The 19,729-nt window shown below is 41.8% G+C and overlaps 1 protein-coding gene across 6 annotated transcripts in view; it reads right to left on the minus strand.

Annotated features, from left to right (window-relative positions):
* Nucleotides 1–19,729, minus strand: part of LOC124127667 (polycystic kidney disease 1-related protein-like) — a 239,132-nt gene that overhangs the window by 77,613 nt on the left and 141,790 nt on the right. For 5 of the 6 annotated variants that reach the window (XM_048387453.1, XM_048387467.1, XM_048387474.1 and 2 more), the window contains 18 exons: nt 18,378–18,505; nt 16,481–16,714; nt 15,593–15,712; nt 13,002–13,173; nt 12,291–12,536; nt 11,497–11,629; nt 10,755–10,967; nt 10,079–10,257; nt 9,229–9,504; nt 6,331–6,638; nt 4,899–4,979; nt 4,635–4,700; nt 4,321–4,380; nt 4,163–4,198; nt 3,583–3,663; nt 2,972–3,031; nt 2,813–2,848; nt 664–870 (listed from right to left, as the gene is read on the minus strand). In XM_048387453.1, the coding sequence (XP_048243410.1) occupies nt 664–870; nt 2,813–2,848; nt 2,972–3,031; nt 3,583–3,663; nt 4,163–4,198; nt 4,321–4,380; nt 4,635–4,700; nt 4,899–4,979; nt 6,331–6,638; nt 9,229–9,504; nt 10,079–10,257; nt 10,755–10,967; nt 11,497–11,629; nt 12,291–12,536; nt 13,002–13,173; nt 15,593–15,712; nt 16,481–16,714; nt 18,378–18,505 (2,636 nt within the window). The remainder of the gene's footprint in view (nt 1–663; nt 871–2,812; nt 2,849–2,971; nt 3,032–3,582; nt 3,664–4,162; nt 4,199–4,320; nt 4,381–4,634; nt 4,701–4,898; nt 4,980–6,330; nt 6,639–9,228; nt 9,505–10,078; nt 10,258–10,754; nt 10,968–11,496; nt 11,630–12,290; nt 12,537–13,001; nt 13,174–15,592; nt 15,713–16,480; nt 16,715–18,377; nt 18,506–19,729) is intronic. The other variant, XM_048387457.1, reaches the window with a different exon arrangement.

Raw genomic sequence — 19,729 nt, forward strand, 5'->3', positions numbered from 1 at the left:
AAATCAGTTAAATGTGACACCACCTCCCTCCAAATAAGATTTTTTCAAGCAGGCCGTAAACCTTCTAAACTGTGACAAGGTTAACAATCTGGTAGAGCTACAGACTTGTCGAAGTGTGATTACAAATGCTGTATTGTTTGTATAGACAGTCTGCTGACGCTACACATTCAGGATAGAGTTAAACTTGGGTGTCCCAGGCTCTGCTGATGTCAGAAACATCATTTATGATACCCATTTTTTAGTGTTTAACACAAAAACAACTCTGGGAGAACTCTGTTTCTCATCCCCTGTAAAGACCCTTCATGTCTTTTCTTTCTAGCCACAAAGTCAAAATAATGTAGTGACATTCTCTTTCAGAATATCAGTTTTACAGATATATTGAACATAGCAAAGTCAGCCTATGAGTGATGTTGTCTAGGTGTTAGAAGAACGTTGTCACACAACACAGCAAGATCAAGTAATTTCTGATGAATCTGGTGTTTATTGGTAATTTTATCCCACGATCACAGATGGCAATAATCAGATTCCTTAGAAATTCCTCTCTCCACAACAGCGTTGTACAAAAGAGATCTGACTTCGCGGTTAACAGAAATAATTGAGAGGTTTACAGCAGGGAGAAGGTGACATGCATGGGTCAGTCTTCGGAGGAGCGGGCATATTTACCTTGGGCTTTGGCCGAGACCTGGACAACGTAGGTCCAGTTCTGGGGGAGGTAGCCAGGCTTGATGACCAGGGACTGTTTGTCTAGCCCGGTGTATGTTTGATTTGCCGGCAGTGGGATGGGGACCCTGGGGCTGCTGGAGATGTGCTGCTTGTAGGGGCTGGGCTTCTTTCCTGAGATCAGAACCTTGTCTCTGCCAGAAGAAGCACCTGCAGGGAGGGAGGCATCAGTTCAGACACGGAAAACAGGGTGAGTCACACTCATCTGGGGTGAGGTGATGTTGAGAGGATGAGGGAGATGGTTCAGATACAGACAACAGGGTAAGTCACACTCATCTGGGGTGAGTTGATGTTGGGAGGATGAGGGAGATGGTTCAGACATGGACAATAGGGTGAGTCACACTCATCTGGGGTGAGGTGATGTTGGGAGGGTGAGGGAGATGGTTCAGACACGGACAACAGGGCGAGTCACACTCATCTGGGGTGAGGTGATGTTTGGGGGATGAGGGAGATGGTTCAGACATGGACAACAGGGTGAGTCACACTCATCTGGGGTGAGGTGATGTTTGGGGGATGAGGGAGATGGTTCAGACATGGACAACAGGGTGAGTCACACTCATCTGGGGTGAGGTGATGTTGGGAGGATGAGGGAGATGGTTCAGATACAGACAACAGGGTGAGTCACACTCATCTGGGGCGAGGTGATGTTGGGAGGATGAGGGAGACGGTTCAGACATGGACAACAGGGTGAGTCACACTCATCTGGGGTGAGGTGATGTTGGGAGGATGAGGGAGACGATTCAGACACGGACAACAGGGTGAGTCACACTCATCTGGGGTGAGGTGATGTTGGAAGGATGTGGAAGACGGTTCAGACATGGACAACAGGGTGAGTCACACTCATCTAGGGTGAGGTGATGTTGGAAGGATGAGGGAGACGGTTCAGATACTGACAACAGGGTGAGTCACACTCATCTGGGGTGAGGTGATGTTGGGAGGATGAGGGAGATGGTTCAGACATGGACAATAGGGTGAGTCACACTCATCTGGGGTGAGGTGATGTTTGGGGGATGAGGGAGATGGTTCAGACATGGACAACAGGGTGAGTCACACTCATCTGGGGTGAGGTGATGTTGGGAGGATGAGGGAGATGGTTCAGATACTGACAACAGGGTGAGTCACACTCATCTGGGGTGAGGTGATGTTGGGGGAAAGAGGGAGATGGTTCAGACACGGACATTAGGGTGAGTCACACTCATCTGGGGTGAGGTGATGTTTGGGGGATGAGGGAGATGGTTCAGACATGGACAACAGGGTGAGTCACACTCATCTGGGGTGAGGTGATGTTGGGAGGATGAGGGAGATGGTTCAGATACTGACAACAGGGTGAGTCACACTCATCTGGGGTGAGGTGATGTTGGGAGGATGAGGGAGATGGTTCAGACACGGACAACAGGGTGAGTCACACTCATCTGGGGTGAGTTGATGTTGGGGGATGAGGGAGATGGTTCGAAAACGGGTTGAGTGGACTGTAGAGGTTTGGCTTAAGTGGATGGACAGTGTACATCTACCCGAGGCAAGAGAGTTAACTGACTATAAAAGTCCAGTTTCCACCCTTGCCAAACTAGGCTGGTATTATGGAGTAATATTTTGGCTGGACTAACGAGTCTATGCATAGTCCAATCACAATCGTGCTACGAAATCGAAATCCGGTTCTTAAACTGTCATGCAGATTTCGGTCGATTTGCAAAGCATGTGCACTGCCAACTCGTTGTCAACAGATATTTTCCAAATATTTTCATGTTTTTTTATCAAGGTGCTCACATGCTTTGATGCACTTCACGATGTAAGACCCGTTTCATCACAATATAGATCTTCATTATCGTCTTGACTTGGTGTCGCCATTTTATTTGAAGCAAATGCAAGTGACATGAGAGGTGGAATCTGATTTGTCCATAGGAGAGGCATAGAACTGACATAACTCGTAATAGATACTGGTGGGCTACGATCGAACCCAGGAATTCCAGCATAGTTCGGCAAGGGTGGAAACTGGACTTTTAAAGCCAGTTAACTCTCTTGCCTCGGGAAGATGGACAGTGTAAGGGTTGCTTAAATCTTAACAAGGGAAAAAATAGGGGAGGTTGAAACATACCTTCATTAATTCCACTGCTACTGTGTTTTGGCCGCCCTGAAGTAGACAAACAAATATGCTTTCACTTGTGGGTTTTTTCAATGAAATGTGGAAAAAAAGTATTTTAAAAAATAATCTGATAACCAAAATATTACCAGTAGAAACCAAAGAATCACTCACCAAAAGGTCTCTTGCCATAGATGCCCTCTCCCACAACTTGAGGCACGACATTGTCTGCTTCTGTTGGCGACATATACAGAACACTTACAATTGTTGTCAGTCATAAATCTCCACACACAACATTCTTGGAAATGTATACAATCTAAGATAACAACAAACAAACTATCCTGTCTGACACAACAAGATGTCTTTTAGTCCTGCAACCAGCAATATTCCACTAAAATGATGACAGACTGTAAACAAGCATGTCCTGATCAGGCTACTGACCTTCCTTGTAATTCTTTAGGATGAACTGCCGCATACATATTTCTAAAAAGGGAAACAAAGCTCTGGTCTGCTGAACAGGCTTGAAAGCAGTGAATGCTTTGTGTAGTGAGGTCTTGAGGGGGCAAACCAGAGGCTAATAGTAAGAGCATCCTGAGTAGCTCAGTACATTTGTCAGACTGTGAATCGGTCTTTCAAAATGGCCTCTCATCAATGTACCTAGCAATGGAGACATTGTGATCACACAATCCCCATTTCAGTTGTCTGTGACGAGAAGCATAGTTACTGGAGAACTGCCCTCAAGTCCCTGCTTATTCAGATGTTCACAATGAAAGTTCAGTAATCACCTTTATTCTCAGCGGGGTCTTTATTAAACATTTGGCTGCAACCAGGCAGTCCTCTGTTCCGAGGCATCGACTCTGTTATTTCTGAATGGAAAGATTAAATGTATGACATTGACAACATCAATCTGCACAAATCAGGAGTATCTGAAGCAAGGCAGGGTAACAAAAAGTACCATTCTTTGATATGAGTGAGTGAATGAGTGTGGTTTTACGCCGCTTTTCCCAATATTCCAGCAATATGAGCTGAAATGGGCTTCACACATTGTACCCATGTCGGGAATCGAACCCTGGTCTTTGACGTGTTGAGGGAACACTTTAACCATTAGGCTACCCGATGGCCCCTTCTTTGATATGACGTGGCCAGGGCATCCACCACTGACCTTCCTCTCTCTGGGCAGATGCTCGATCCAAGCGACCGAGTGGATAAAGAGGTGTGGGTTGAGTCGATTGGGAGTGAGTGGGTTAGGTGGATTGATGATTGAATAGTTTGACTGGAATTGGGTTGTATGTATTGACGAGGTGTGGCTTGGGAGGGAGGCTGTTGTGAGGGTTGGTTTGAAAGATATGGGATCTTGAAACATACCTTCATTAATCCCACTGGTAATGACTTGTGGCCGTCCTGAAATAGAGGAACACAATATGATTTCACTTGAGTTCTTTTTTTTAATGAAAATTTGGAAAAAGAAGTTATTCCTAAAAAGGCTTTGATTACCAAAAATTACCCACTGACGTTTCACTCACCAAAAGGTCTCTTGCCAGAGGTGCCCTCACCCACAACTTGAGGCACGCCATTGTCTGCTTCTGTTAACATAAAACTTACAGTAAGCATCATTCATAAATCTCCAAACACAACATTCTTGAAAATGTATATATCTTATATTATATCAGACAAACTATCCTGCCTGAAACACAGATTAGTTAAACACTTTTCCCCAACATACCCTCACCCACTATCTAAGAACCCATTTTTTTTCAAAATGAGCCATCCATACAAGCCTATCCTCAACTCCTGTTAGGTAGAATGGTACAATGGTACTTTCCAAGGTACAACTCACTTCTCGGTCTCTGTCTTCCATTGCTTAGCCCTTCTTGTAGTAAGTCAAGGTGAAGGTCATCTCCAACTACAAAAAGACACAATCAGTTAGACTCATAGAAAGTAGGTCAAAACTCAACTTATCTTATTAAAGAAGTGACATATTGTGAGTGAAATAGGGAATCTCACCAAATTACTTTTGATATTAAATATATCAATGTCTGAGGCTAGACTGCCCTCAAATACCTGCCTATTGAGATGTTTATTATCAATGATTCATAATCACCTGTATTCTCAGCCAGGTCTTTATTAAACATCTGGCCACAGCCAGGGAGTCCTCTGTTCCGAGGCACTGACTCTGTTATTTCTAAACCAAAAAAATTAAATGTTTCAAACAAACATTAGCAACATAAATCTAAACCAGCCAGGACTATCTGAAGCATCATTCATACAGGACCCCTATAAACACAAATAATTCCTACTTGATACCTTAAACCAAACATCAGAACTGAACTGAAACTTATTTCAATCTCTCATATGCCAAACGTGACGTGGGTTTATGCTACTGATTTCGTACAGGTCTGTGTTCTAAAAACAGTATTTCAGTTACATCCCATTACATGCCAGCTAAATGTTAGTGTCTCTCCCAGACCCTAAGGAATAAAATTGTAAATGGTGACAAACTCAAGTCTAGAATGATTTGGCAAGTCTAGATTGCCCCAGGTCTAAACGTTAAAATCCTGAAATTAAGGATTGTTCTGGGCTCCATTTGGATTTCATTTTTTATTTTGTAGATATGTATTTTTAATTTAGATAACTTTATTTCTACATGTCAGTCTGTTGCAGGTCGTACATGTAAGTACTTTGTTGAACCCACATGTATACACAGTATGGTGGTGATAAGCAGGGTCATAATCAGAAGGACAATCAGATCTGACCCCATCATGATTGGATCCTGCTGCGACAACAAAGAATGTCTTAGATATGTGTCAGACAGAATACCTATTTCTTTGTTTGTACAAATGACTACAGATCTTCTAAAATACATCAACAGAACATGACACAGGTGACAGGCAGGGTTGTCCTGCTACACCCACCTCACATATCAATATAATACTCATCACACACAATACTTAATCTTCATCACTTTAACGTGAGCTTCTCCATGTTCTATGCATTCTGGCTAACAATAGCTTGCTGCTATCCACAGTTTGTGTATAATTCAAATGATTGGTAATTTAGACCTGTTCTAATAGTATCAAGCAATCAAAGTGAGTGAGTGAGTGAGTTGGGTTTAACACCGCTTTTAACAGTATTCCAGTCATATCGCGGCGTGTCAGCTTAATGTGGGAGGAAAGCCCGAAGTGATGCAGGCCTCAGACGTTTACCACTTCGGTGAAACCCACGAGCACAGTATGGTGCTGACAAACCTAGAAACATAATTGGGGCGAACCGGGATTCGAACCCGCAATCCTAGGTTCAAGCAATCAAAATCAGTATGTGATAGTAGTTATCAAGCTGAGTCCTTATACATTATTATCAAATAAATATTACTGTTTTGAAAATCTATGCAGAACTATGAATCAATTCATGGGTAGACACAACATGCATCATTTTGTCAGGTGTGAATTCGCGATGCATCAAGACAACAGTGAATCGTGACACCCCAAGCATACAGAACTCAATGCAAGTAAATCCAATTAATCCATGGTACTTACTCCGTGTTGTAGAGGACGGGATGGATGAAGATGTTGGGGCCTCAGGGGGCACAGTGGATGTGGTTGTCAGGCCAGTTTTCTTTATCCATGATGCTACTGACAATACCAATGAGAGTTGACCACTTGCTTCCTCGGGTTTGCAGTCACTCCGATAATCTTGCTCAGGTTCTGAGAAGCTGTTCTCAATCAAGGATATCTTCCAAGTGTATGTCAGATTGTAGGGGCAGTTGATGCATTCAGTCCTCAGGGAGATCTTCTCGTCCATGTTTACAAGGCCTCCTCTGCATTGGTGGCAACTTATCTTTAAGCTGAAGTATAACAAGGAGGAGTGAGTGAGTATGATTTTACGCCGCTTTTAGCAATATTCCAGCAATATCATGGCGGGGGACACCAGAAATAGGCTTCACACATTGTACCCACGTTGGGATTCGAACCCGGGTCTTTGACGTGATGAGCGAACGCTTTAACCACTAGGCTACCCCACCGCCCCATAACAAGGAGGAAAGTTATCACAAGTTCTAGTGTTACTGGGGACACGGGTGTACTTCATTATGGTTCTAGGTTCACACCATACTTGTGCTCGCGGGTTTCACCAAAGTGGTAAACATCCCTTCGGGCTTTCCCCCCACATTAAGCTGACATGCCATGACATAACCGGACTACTGATCAAACTTACTCACTTACTCACTCACTCACTCACTTCTGGGGTTACTGAATGTTTGATGCGGGCAATAACCTGTTCCATGCTACCAACAACGTGAGTTCAGGTATCAAAATGATACAAATCTATAAAAGGGGTGACATGTAAACTGTTGAAGTAAAAATCACTGTTTTGGCTCAGTTCTACTAATATGATTTTGAAGATTTAAATGTTTCCTTAACAAGCATGTCAAATGACAAGTTTTCATGTATCGTATCGTGTATTGAATCGCGATTAAGATCATATTATGAGGTGTATCATAACAGCCCTACTAAATACAGATAGGGAGCGACATAAAACCACCAAACTAGTGGTCAATAGCATGAGTAGCAATCCATCAAGGCACGATGGCACAAATCAGGCAGGTCAGACATTGTAACCATTCGATTCTATCAGTCAGCTCTCCCTATTAACATGGAGTACTGGAGCCTATTCCAACCCAAAATCTCCACTGCAGTATAAATCAGAAAAAGGAATTTCATGTTTTCTGTCAAAACACTGCATATGCCTGAAGATTAAGAACTATTATTTTTTACTTACAAACTGCATTAAACCAAATGGTTACAACAAATCATTGAGTCATTGCATGTGAAGATACTGCAGCCAGTCTAAGAAGCTATGTTTGCTGTTTGTGATCTTCATGACAACAAGGAGACGCCAATACCATCCAGCATACTGATCCTCATCTACTTCTGGATGCACTGAGTTACCTCCCCTGGTCTTTATGCAATGTGTATAATGAGCATACAGTATTAGTAACAAAGGAATTGATTTTAGAATGTAACAAATACTCTGTAACCTCGTTAGTCTGGACAGTAGATTTTCCGTTGGAAACGTCATTTACAAATATCAAGATTAACAAATGAATTGTTCCTGGATAATAAGTGGTCATTCCTTACGGTAACTACATGGAAAGCATGTTCCTGAACTGACGGGGTCCGGTAGGCTAACACTTATTCTATGGAAACATTTCATTAAAATAGTTGTAATTTTTCAAAAGAACCTTTCCTCCTCTGCTGTTTTCATGAGGGACAGTTGCACAGATTAAACCATGAAACAGCAATTTGAACAACTCTTATGTTTCTTCTTTGATAGGCATTTAGCAGTTGGGGTACTATGTAAGGATAAGAATTTATGGATAAACAACTTCTTTATTACAATTAAGAGCGAAGTTTCGGTGTAGGTTCTAACACCGTTATCATCACTTGCTTGATAATGGTGTTAGAACCTACACCGAAACGTCGCTCTTAATTCTAATAAAGAAGTTGTTTATCCATAAGTTTCGGTGTAGGTTCTAACACCATTATCATCACTTGCTTGATAATGGTGTTAGAACCTACACCGAAACGTCGCTCTTAATTGTAATAAAGAAGTTGTTTATCCATAAATTCTTATCCTTACTTAACTCTTATGTTGTTTTCAAGTTCTTAACATACAAGTGAGTGAGTGAGTGAGTGAGTGAGTGAGTGAGTGGAACAAGACTATGACATGACAAGCCAATGCAAAATCGATTTGTAAGTATCAATAATATGTACTTAAAAATAATTCTACAAGGGAACCCATGAATATTAAAGGAACACTCTAATCACTGAATTGTTTAGATTAAAGAGGATGCGTATAGACTGCAAGAGCTGAGCATGGAATGAGGATGGTACAGGTATGGGGATTGTTTTGTTAAATACATGCTCTGGGTACTGAGACTAGGAACTGAGTAGCCGGATAGCCCACTGGTTAGGGTGTTTTCTCATCAAAACTAACCCAGGTTTAATTCCCAAAATTGGTACACTTTGTGAAGCCCACTTCCACTGACCCTGATGTGTTTTTACCAACACAATAACATTTGGATAGGTCACTCCCCAGGGAGTTGAGAAAGAATTTGAGAGCACCATGGTCTAAAGACGTGTAATAATAATGTGGTAATGTGATGAAAATTATCACAGCGCTAATTCCACACAATGCATGCTCATAACACATAAAATTAATTCCCCAGTCGACAAATCAAAGTACATTCCATTGAGCATTCTCAGTTCCCTGGGGATCATACAGGCCCAAATTGCCTATCTGACAGTTCAGCATTCCCATTTCCATCTAATCCTACCGGGTACCCATTTAATGCTTGGTGACAGGCTGGATATTGCTGCAATACTGCAAAGTCAGCACACAATGTCTCCCGCTCTCGATTGGTTTGACAGACCTACCTTATTGTTTGATTATCCGCTTTGACTTTAATGACTTGATCACTTGTGGCTTGTCGGCCATCTGGTGCGGAAACCACCAGTGTGAACAAAAAGTAGCTATCATCCTGCAGCAGGAACCCAGCTGGTATGGCCATCTTGGGTGAAGTCAGCACCAACTGAGACGAAGCACTGTCGTACACAATGTCCGTGTCATTGGTGTTGGCTTTGAACAAGTTGATCGCTGTGATGTTGTAACACAGGCCATATCTAGGCAGCGACTGGCACGTCCAGTTGAACCTGAAAGTACATCTCTGAGTAAGGTACCACTGGAAAACTTACAGCAATTAAAGGAAGCCATCAAGCAATGCCTAAAGACCAGAAGACTAAAGCAGCATGTGACCTAAATGCATGTGATTTCTGTTTTTGCACAAGACACTTGTAATAACTACCAGTAAAACATCTTGATTGAACATATCTAACAAAACAAACTTGAAGTCTCCACTGAGACTGCCCTCTCGTATCTACAGGAAGCAAGCTAACTGTCACGGCAGTTCTATTTAGTAAATTTTGTATCGAAGCATCCTCAGTAATCCAGGGCATTATACCTTCATAATTATGATAAATACCTTGGCTCCATTCACTCCCATAGCTTTACTTGGAGTCCATTCAAAACATACTGTGCTTAAAATAGACATCTAAAGTACAATCTAACATGATCAAGAGAAACAATCTGGGAGGTTCGTGATGAGGAGGATGGAGGTGCTCTGTGTATAAGACCACAATGACAGTGAGCTTGCTGTTCGTAGACACTGGAGGGCAGCCTATGAGGAGGCTCTAAGGTAGCAGTATACACTGCATGACTTCCCCCTACCTGAGTGATGCATTGTGGGGGTGGTCCGGGTCGCGGGAGTTGGAGCCGTCCAGGTAGAGAGTCTCCTGCTGCCCAATGGTGCGTTGCATCCCCCCTTCTATGATGCTCTTGAGGGGGGTGGGAAGGATAGTCACATCCACCGCAGAGGTGGAGTACACTATGGTATCGTACATCTCAACCTGACAATAGATTATATCATTAAGGTTAGACGAAGTGCCACAGGCCTCCCTGAGTGAGTGAGTGAGTGAGTGAGTGAGTGAGCATTGTTTTGCGCCGCTTTTAGCAATATTCCAGCAATATCACAGCAGGGGAGACCAGATATGGACTTTGTACCCATGTGGGCAATCGAACCCGGGTCTAGGCTACACCACCGCCCAGTTAGTAAGTAAATGATGTGGTATACTATAGCAATATCCCAGCTGCTGTGCCAATGACGTCACAACAATAAAGTTATGTATTGTTTGTTTGCTTATTTATGACAGAGTCAGCAAATATCCCAGCCTGTAAATAATCTAGGACAGACAAACCAATGGTTGATATTAAGAACAATTTCCGAAGCCACTCAGGTACAATGACACATTTGTCCAGCCAGGCCAATTTTGTCTGTTGAAATTAGTTGATAGCGAGCTTGGGGCCTATGCTGGGGACCCCATGGGGTTAACGATGAAGTACTGACCTTGACAGTGGCTCTGTACATCCCTGGGGCCAGAGATCGGGGTGACAGGATGAGAGTCTGCTTGTCCAACATGTCCTCATCCGTTCTCATTGGCTGCACCGTCGTCCCCTCCACATCACTGAAGGACCACATGTAAGTCACTTCCTCTCGTGGAGAACAGTTGATCTTCACTGCAGTTTCAATATGCACTTGATCCGAATGGTAAAATGTGAACTGAAAATTATGTATATCAATCATGAAACAAAAGTCATCTTGTTAAAGTGGAGAACGTTTGGGCTCAAAATGACATATACATCAAATATAACATATCCTGAATGGAAATGTGGGACTTCTGAAAGTCAGAAATGATAAAGATTTGTCCTCCTCTAATAATTGAGGTTTTAACATGCACACATGAAAAAAATGTGAAAAACCTCTTGAACAATTCAAAGTTAAGTTTGGTTTTCAAGCGTGTCATCTGTAATTATAAGTTGCAATTATTATTTTTGACCTCTGAATTATTCATTTACCAAATCAATATTTTTCAGAAGAAAAACAATCTCAAACAAGTTTTAGAATAGAAATGCAATCAAGACCCAATCAAGTATTGACTGATCAAAACATCTTGGATTGAGTACTGAGTATTGAGCCATAATCATCTGCTCAGAAAACAAAAATGTTGACTGACGATGGACAGAAGGAATCTCATATAAAAAGCTTTACACACTGGTCTTTGATTGAAATGTAGGAAATATCTCCTCACCATATTGGCTGTAGTGCCTGGGATCGTGATCTCTGGAGGTTTACAGATCCATTCCAGGATAAACAGCTGAACAGTCACGGAATCTCCACTGATAGCATTGACTGCAGTCAGATTGACTATAAACTCCCCAGTGCTGAAACATATGATAGGGTGATGCAGTCAGATTGACAATAAACTCCCCAGTGCTGAAACATGTGATAGGGTGATGCATTCAGATTGACTATAAACTCCCCAATGCTGAAACATGTGACAGGGTGACTATTAACTCCCCAATGCTGAAACATGTGACAGTGTGATGCAGTCAGATTGACAATAAACTCCCCAATGCTGAAACATATGATAGGGTGACTATAAACTCCCCAGTGCTGAAACATGTGATAGGGTGATGCATTCAGATTGACAATAAACTCCCCAATGCTGAAACATGTGACAGGGTGACTATAAACTCCCCAATGCTGAAACATGTGACAGGGTGACTATAAACTCCCCAGTGCTGAAAAATGTGATAGGGTGATGCAGTTAGATTGACTATAAACTCCCCAGTGCTGCAACATATGATAGGGCGATGCAGTCAGATTGACTATATACTCCCTAGTGCTGAAACATATGATAGGGTGATGCAGTAAGATTGACTATAAACTCCCCAGTGCTGTAACATATGATAGGGTGATGCAATAAGATTGACTATATAGTCCCTAGTGATTTCCAAAGCACTGATTAAACAACCTGCCAGCCACACATATATGACACAGAGATACAAACAGCAACACATTTTAAAACTTGATGACACCTACCGATTGAAGCGATGTACAGTAGTTTCATTGAGGCCTTGTATGACAGGTGAGCCATCACCAAAGTCCCAGGTGAAGTTGAGATTGTCACCAATCCAGAATGTGGCAGTAAATTTGATTGGCTGATGCACCAGGCTCTCCCCCTCCACATGAATGTCAAGGCTCTTCAGTCTGGACATGACCAGGATCTCAAGCGGCTTGGACACCGCTCTGCTGATGCAGTTGTTGGCCGCTACTGTGACCACGTGTCTGGGGAGAGGGAAGGAGAAGTGATTGCGTGAGTGCGTGAGTGCGTGAGTGAGTGAGATAGTGAGTGAGATAGTGAGTGAATGAGTGAGATAATGAGTGAGTGAGTGAGAGGTTGGTTTAAAGCAGTTTTGAACAGTTTTCACTAATTTCAAAGCATGTTTGAGTAAATTGAAAGAGATGCAGGTCATAGACGTTAAAATCAGTTTGGTGAAACCCATTTGCAAAGATATAGTGATAAGCCAAAAGGTATGCCATGGTGTTAATCTGGAATTCAAATCTATGATCTTCGGATCCTGGCATGACTGAGGGGCTTAACTCTGGCCTCGTGAGTCTCACAGTTCAGATATTGTCATGTCGCAACTCTCCCAGTAGATTGCACCAATTAAAATCAAGAAACCATATCATTATTCACCTCATTGAGATTATCTAATCATTGAAAAAATGAACTTAAAAACAATTACTTACTTTCCAGGACTTGCAAAAGCAAATGAGATGTGGTTTTCTGAGGTCTGCACATGTTCATCAAAAGTCCAGTTGTAGAACTCTACAGTTCCTGTCTCGTTGGGGTCTGGGATGGCCACATACTCCAATCTTTCCATCGTGCCGACCACATCACGGGTGGCTGACAACTTAGCTCCTGAAACAAAACACCTTACTTATAGTGTTCAAAATCTTCATTCATACACTTGAGGCTTGTAACAACAAACACTTGTTTTGATAAAAAGTTTTGACAGTTAGATGACTCTGTCCATTCCTTCCCTCAAGTGAAGAAAACATACCAAATATTGTTAACATATACATATCCCAGGATATTGAAGGAAACTTAGGAAAGCACTCTGTTATATTGGCAGTCAATCCTCTACTCAACAAGCACAATGGGAACAAGGATTCATCCTCATGAATTGTGACAACACACAATCACACAACGGATCATCAGAATTGGTCTTCCCTGGTGTCCTTCCGCATCACAATCACCTTGTATGAGAAGCACCCTGAAGTAGGTTGTTCAGTACTTACAGGGACCACCTTTAGTAATCTATAGTTAACCAGGGTTTCAAATTGGTTCACAGTTCAGGACATTGACTGACCATAATCCAAAATATCATAAAGTCTTTTCAAATTTTGTAATGACATCGAAGAATATCCTCCCAAAAACTGATAAAATCATGAAACTGTTGTATTGCATTTTTCTCCATTAATCACTGTTAAGAGGTGAGGTGAAATGGGGTTTAACGCAGCGTCCAAGATTATTGCACTTATATAGCGACGTGCATGCACATGTATGTATGTGTGTGTGTGGCTGCTTGTACTTGTCCGGACTGATGCCGATTTATAGTGCTAGCACACTGAGATACCATGCCGCAGTTTAACTTGAATACCCCACTCAGTCACAGTATACTGACTCCGAGCCGACCAGTCATTGTTTTAGCCCTTTAATGCCGATCCCCAGACAGGGTAACAACAAGTACCATCTTTTAACGTCTTTTGGTATGACGCGCCTGGGGATTGAACCTAGGACCTTCCGCTCTCCGGGGCGGACGCTCTACCATGAGACCACGGAGGCGGGCCACTGTTAAGAAATTTCATGCCAGCTAAATAGGTAGGAAATGAAAAGAAAAAAAATATTTGCATAACTCAACATGTTTTATCTTATTTGGCATATAATTGTTTGTTTCATTTGGTTTATGACATTGACTCCATTGGTCCCAGGAGGCTTGATTCTGTAGGTCTGCAGTGGTAACAAACAGAATACAATGCCATAGGAGGCTTGATTCTGTAGGTCTGCAGTGGTAACAAACAGAATACAATGCCATAGGAGGCCTGATTCTGTAGGTCTGCAGTGGTAACAAACAGAATACAGTGCCATAGGAGGCTTGATTCTGTAGGTCTGCAGTGGTAACAAACAGAATACAATGCCATAGGAGGCCTGATTCTGTAGGTCTGCAGTGGTAACAAACAGAATACAATGCCATAGGAGGCTTGATTCTGTAGGTCTGCAGTGGTAACAAACAGAATACAATGCCATAGGAGGCCTGATTCTGTAGGTCTGCAGTGGTAACAAACAGAATACAGTGCCATAGGAGGCTTGATTCTGTAGGTCTGCAGTGGTAACAAACAGAATACAATGCCATAGGAGGCTTGATTCTGTAGGTCTGCAGTGGTAACAAACAGAATACAATGCCATAGGAGGCCTGATTCTGTAGGTCTGCAGTGGTAACAAACAGAATACAGTGCCATAGGAGGCTTGATTCTGTAGGTCTGCAGTGGTAACAAACAGAATACAATGCCATAGGAGGCTTGATTCTGTAGGTCTGCAGTGGTAACAAACAGAATACAATGCCATAGGAGGCCTGATTCTGTAGGTCTGCAGTGGTAACAAACAGAATACAGTGCCATAGGAGGCTTGATTCTGTAGGTCTGCAGTGGTAACAAACAGAATACAATGCCATAGGAGGCTTGATTCTGTCAGTATGCAGTGGTAACAAACAGAATACAGTGCCATAGGAGGCTTGATTCTGTAGGTCTGCAGTGGTAACAAACAGAATACAATGCCATAGGAGGCTTGATTCTGTAGGTCTGCAGTGGTAACAAACAGAATACAATGCCATAGGAGGCTTGATTCTGTGAGTCTGCAGTGGTAACAAACAGAATACAATGCCATAGGAGGCTTGATTCTGTAGGTCTGCAGTGGTAACAAACAGAATACAATGCCATAGGAGGCCTGATTCTGTAGGTCTGCAGTGGTAGCAAACTGAATACAATGCCATAGGAGGCTTGATTCTGTAGGTCTGCAGTGGTAACAAACAAAATACAATGCCATAGGAGGCTTGATTCTGTGAGTCTGCAGTGGTAACAAACTGAATAGAATTCATTTGATCAGGTGTCAAGTTAACAGATACTCCTTGTTCCATTATTGTTGTATCCTCCTTTTTGAAAATAAGAATAATATAAAATAATTTTTATTTTATTTTGGGAATGGGCTTTAGGCTGGCGAGTTTGATTTTGGCTTAAAAACATGTTATGAACTCCAAGATACAACTGCAAATCATTCTTACCTTGTATTTCATTGAAAACGTGGACATTAGTAAAACCTTCAATCTTGCCTACTCTATTATAGGCTTTGACTCTGACCGACTTCCGACCAGTCGTGCGGTAGTTGTGGGTAATCCATTCACCTGCACAAAGAAACAATTTCATTTACATAAAAAAACCCAGACAAACGTGAGAATTATCAATCATCATGGGCAATAGCCAAAAGCATGGCGAGGAAGACAAGTTAATTAAGGCTGCCATTGAAATGTTCATTGCTTAATCCAGATAGGAGGCTAACATTACAGTGCTATTATTAGAGGCGCAAGATTTTTCTACACAAGAGTTCTTGGACGAAGGGCTTTTTTTATTTGTACATTATGTCTAATATCAACTGGCTACATGATCTGGTTAGGTACAAAAACATATGACATTTGTAATGAATTGCTTGTACTGATCCCAGTTCCACAAAGCAATTCTTGTGCTATGACAATCGTAACTCCCATATGTCAACATATGTGGAATAAGGCCCTGGTGTCCATGTGCAGAAAGGAAATGACCTTGTGATGGTCTCCAAACAATACCGTATTCAACGTAATAAGCGCCCCGCTCTAATAAGCACCCACAGCGATATTTCTTCGTGTATATTACACACTCGTTATATGCATCCTTAATTATCGGCAATTAAATTCTGGAAAATAAATCTGTCGTGTATGATACACACATATTTTTCATTTTTATAATTTCAGGCTGTCAGCATAAACCACGAAATTTATGATGTTTCAACTCTGTTTTTTTCCTCACCAACATTATATTCCAATAAGAGCCCCCTTTTCTAATTTTGAGAGCACCCCTGGCACTTATTACGTCAAATACGGTACTTCCTTCATGGAGAATTGTAATGTTAACTGTACCTGTGTCTATAAGTTCTGTTTCGTCATCCAGTTGCCAGTTGAAGGTGATGTTAGTGCCGTGGGGGATGCGCGCCACTAGGGTGATGTTTTCCCGCAACTTTAGACAGTATTTCTTCTGGTCAAGCATCATCACCCCGTGCAGGGTGGGTGGTACTTGCACATAGAACGGCTTCAGGACTGCTGTCACGTTGCCCAGTGGGTTGATCGCAATCACAGACACACGATACACACCAACTGAAATATGACACGATACACACCAACTGAAATATGACATCATACACACCAACTGAAATATGACACGATGCACACCAACTGAAATATGACATCATACACACCAACTGAAATATGACACGATGCACACCAACTGAAATATGACATCATACACACCAACTGAAATATGACACGATGCACACCAACTGAAACATGACATCATACACACCAACTGAAATATGACACGATGCACACCAACTGAAATATGACACGATGCACACCATCACTCATCACTGCAGCTCATCACTGACACATGGTTGACTGTGTCACACAGACGTGTAACAGAGGGCTGCAACAGTTCACACTAAACATGCAGCTTTCAACATTTGCTAATAGTTGTCATTCAGCCGAAATGTTATCGACACAAGGCCACACTCACTGTGGCTCTAGGTGCAACAAGTGGGAATCGGTTAAAGGAGAATTCTGAGATGAAGAAGTCAACGCTTTACAAAAGAAACATAGGGACAGGGAGGGCAGGGGATGACAAACAACAAATTTGATCTAACAAGCCTTACCAGAACACCACTTGATACCATGAAAGAACATTCCAAACAGCCATACTGTAAACCATCAATCACCCACACACATGCAATGGCAGTCCTAAAAGTAATAACAAATTACATTTTTTCATCCATAAAAGTAATTTCCCTACTGTGAGAATGGGCCTAACCTCCAGTGGGAGGGTATCAACCTTGTGTATGGCAGCCCCCAAAGGAGGCCTTGGCACGACATAGAATGCAAAGTGGATTGCCACAACACAGCTTTCCAAAATACCTTTGATACCACACCAATAATACCTATGTTCTATGTAATTTAAAGAGATGACCCTAGGTTGTAGGTTGGGCTCTGGTTGCACCTTAATGGCTGCAAGTGTTTTTATTGCAGGTTATATGATATTGTTTATGGCTACCTGTCACCCTCAGTGTATTCTATATTAGCTATACAGAGGAAGAACAAGAATGAGCTTAACAATTGACACTTTGTATCCCTTTGGGATAGTAAACGCAGGTTTCAGAGTGACAAGCTGATGCCTTCACCACTAGGCTACTCAACCAGTGTTTGAATAAAAACAAATGCCAGGCTGCCATCAGAACCACAGACTTTAGAAGCTGCAGGACCTGACTAAACTCTTCAGTCCCACATTTAAAATAAACTGCAGCTTACTGTAAGAAATAAATTGACACTAAATTTACTGCAGGCCATAAGGACCCATACAACTTTGAAACTACAGGCCTGACACAAGATCCACCTGCCACGGGCCAACGGGTAGGCGCTTATTTCGAACACTGTACTAAAAATGAAACTATTCATGACACTGGTAGCAATAATTGTATCAGAGGATATACTGTGTAGGAGAGTGAGTAAGAACGGTTTTACAACTTGTCTAGCAATGTTCCAGCTATATCACGGTAAAAGGGGACACCAGAAATGGATTGCCATTCACAATGGATAAGCACATGCCCCTTATGTGGAACTCTTAGGCCGGACACTTGGTCATCAGTGCATTGAGCACTGTTGCAGATGGAGGAAATAATTTCCCAACTGTCTCAACCGTAATGATCAAAATGGGTATAAGAATCCCCCGATTGTTGAAGAATTCTGTATTGGTCCTGACACACATGCTTACCTTCTGTGTACGTGTGTGAAACAACACCGACGATGTGGCTCATGAGGTTCGTGGTGCCGTTACTCTGCTGGGTATGGCCGTCACCAAAGTCAAACAGATAGACCACATCCGAGCCCTCTTCCACGATACTGCATGGAAACAGACGTCCATCATTCAAAACAACATCGATCTCATCGAGTTACAGAAATACTGAGTGCAATTTTCAAGGTTTTAACAAACTTTATATTGGTTAACCTCAGCATTGATGACATGGTCCATCCTACATTGTTACCTAAATAACGTACAGTATGACCCTATATTATCGTGGTATCGGTAAATATCGTAATCCATTCCCCGAATGTTGACTTATGCAAATCTAAGCACAATATTTCATCACTTTTCGTAAGTGCACATATTAACTTTTTATGATAGTTTCTGGAATGTTTTTGAAGAGGAATTACCCAAACCTCCATTCGAAATTGGTTAGAAAAGAACCCATTTGTTTGGACGATGTCCCTAGACCCAACCTAGGTTCTATGCATATTGATTATGCATAATCCAAAACAGGAAGTGATGTAAACCACATATATCACACTTATCACACCATGAAACAGTGATACAGTGATTCCTCACTATAACGATACCTTTGGGTCCAAATAATTGATGTGCGTTAGAGATGATCAGCGTTTTAACCAAGGTGGGGTTGTTAGGGGTAGATGACCAACAAAACAGTATAAATGCTCTGCCTACCTCGCACGATCAACGGATCAAAAGGATTAGAATAGTAGTTGTTTATGATTCATAGTGTCAAAAAAGATTTATCGTGTGTAATGTGCTTTAAGAAAAAAAACCACATCATATCCCTTCAGCAAATTCTGGTGTACGACAGGGATAACAAACTAGGTCAATAAAAATATGAAATTTGATATAAAGCATCACTAGACATGAGCATTTTGCATTTAAATTGTATTTCCTGCCCTTGAAGGCATTGTTTTATATGAAGAGATTAAGATTACCGTGTGTATTTTCTCGTAAACTAAGACGGAAATAGCAATCAGCTGTGCACACATTTCCTCCCACATCAACTGGTGATTCATTTAAAAAGTATTTTAAAGATAATTTTGATGCAATGGTCAGAGGAAATTGTATCTGAAATTATTATTTTATCAGTAAAAACATAATCCAATATCGTGTTATTTTAGTTGCAGCTTTCACTATATCAATCTCATTAAAATCAGATCTTAGTTCTCGCTAATTGTTCCATATGTAAAAATATCTGGCAATAGCAATCACCTGGACCAAAGTGCTACGCTTATGGTTCTTATGATTTTGATTATATATAGTGACAATCTCATTAAACCGCTAAACAAAGA

The sequence above is a fragment of the Haliotis rufescens genome, unplaced genomic scaffold (assembly GCF_023055435.1).
Source record: "Haliotis rufescens isolate VD_foot unplaced genomic scaffold, xgHalRufe1.0.p SCAF_10, whole genome shotgun sequence".
NCBI classification, from domain to species: domain Eukaryota; kingdom Metazoa; phylum Mollusca; class Gastropoda; order Lepetellida; family Haliotidae; genus Haliotis; species Haliotis rufescens.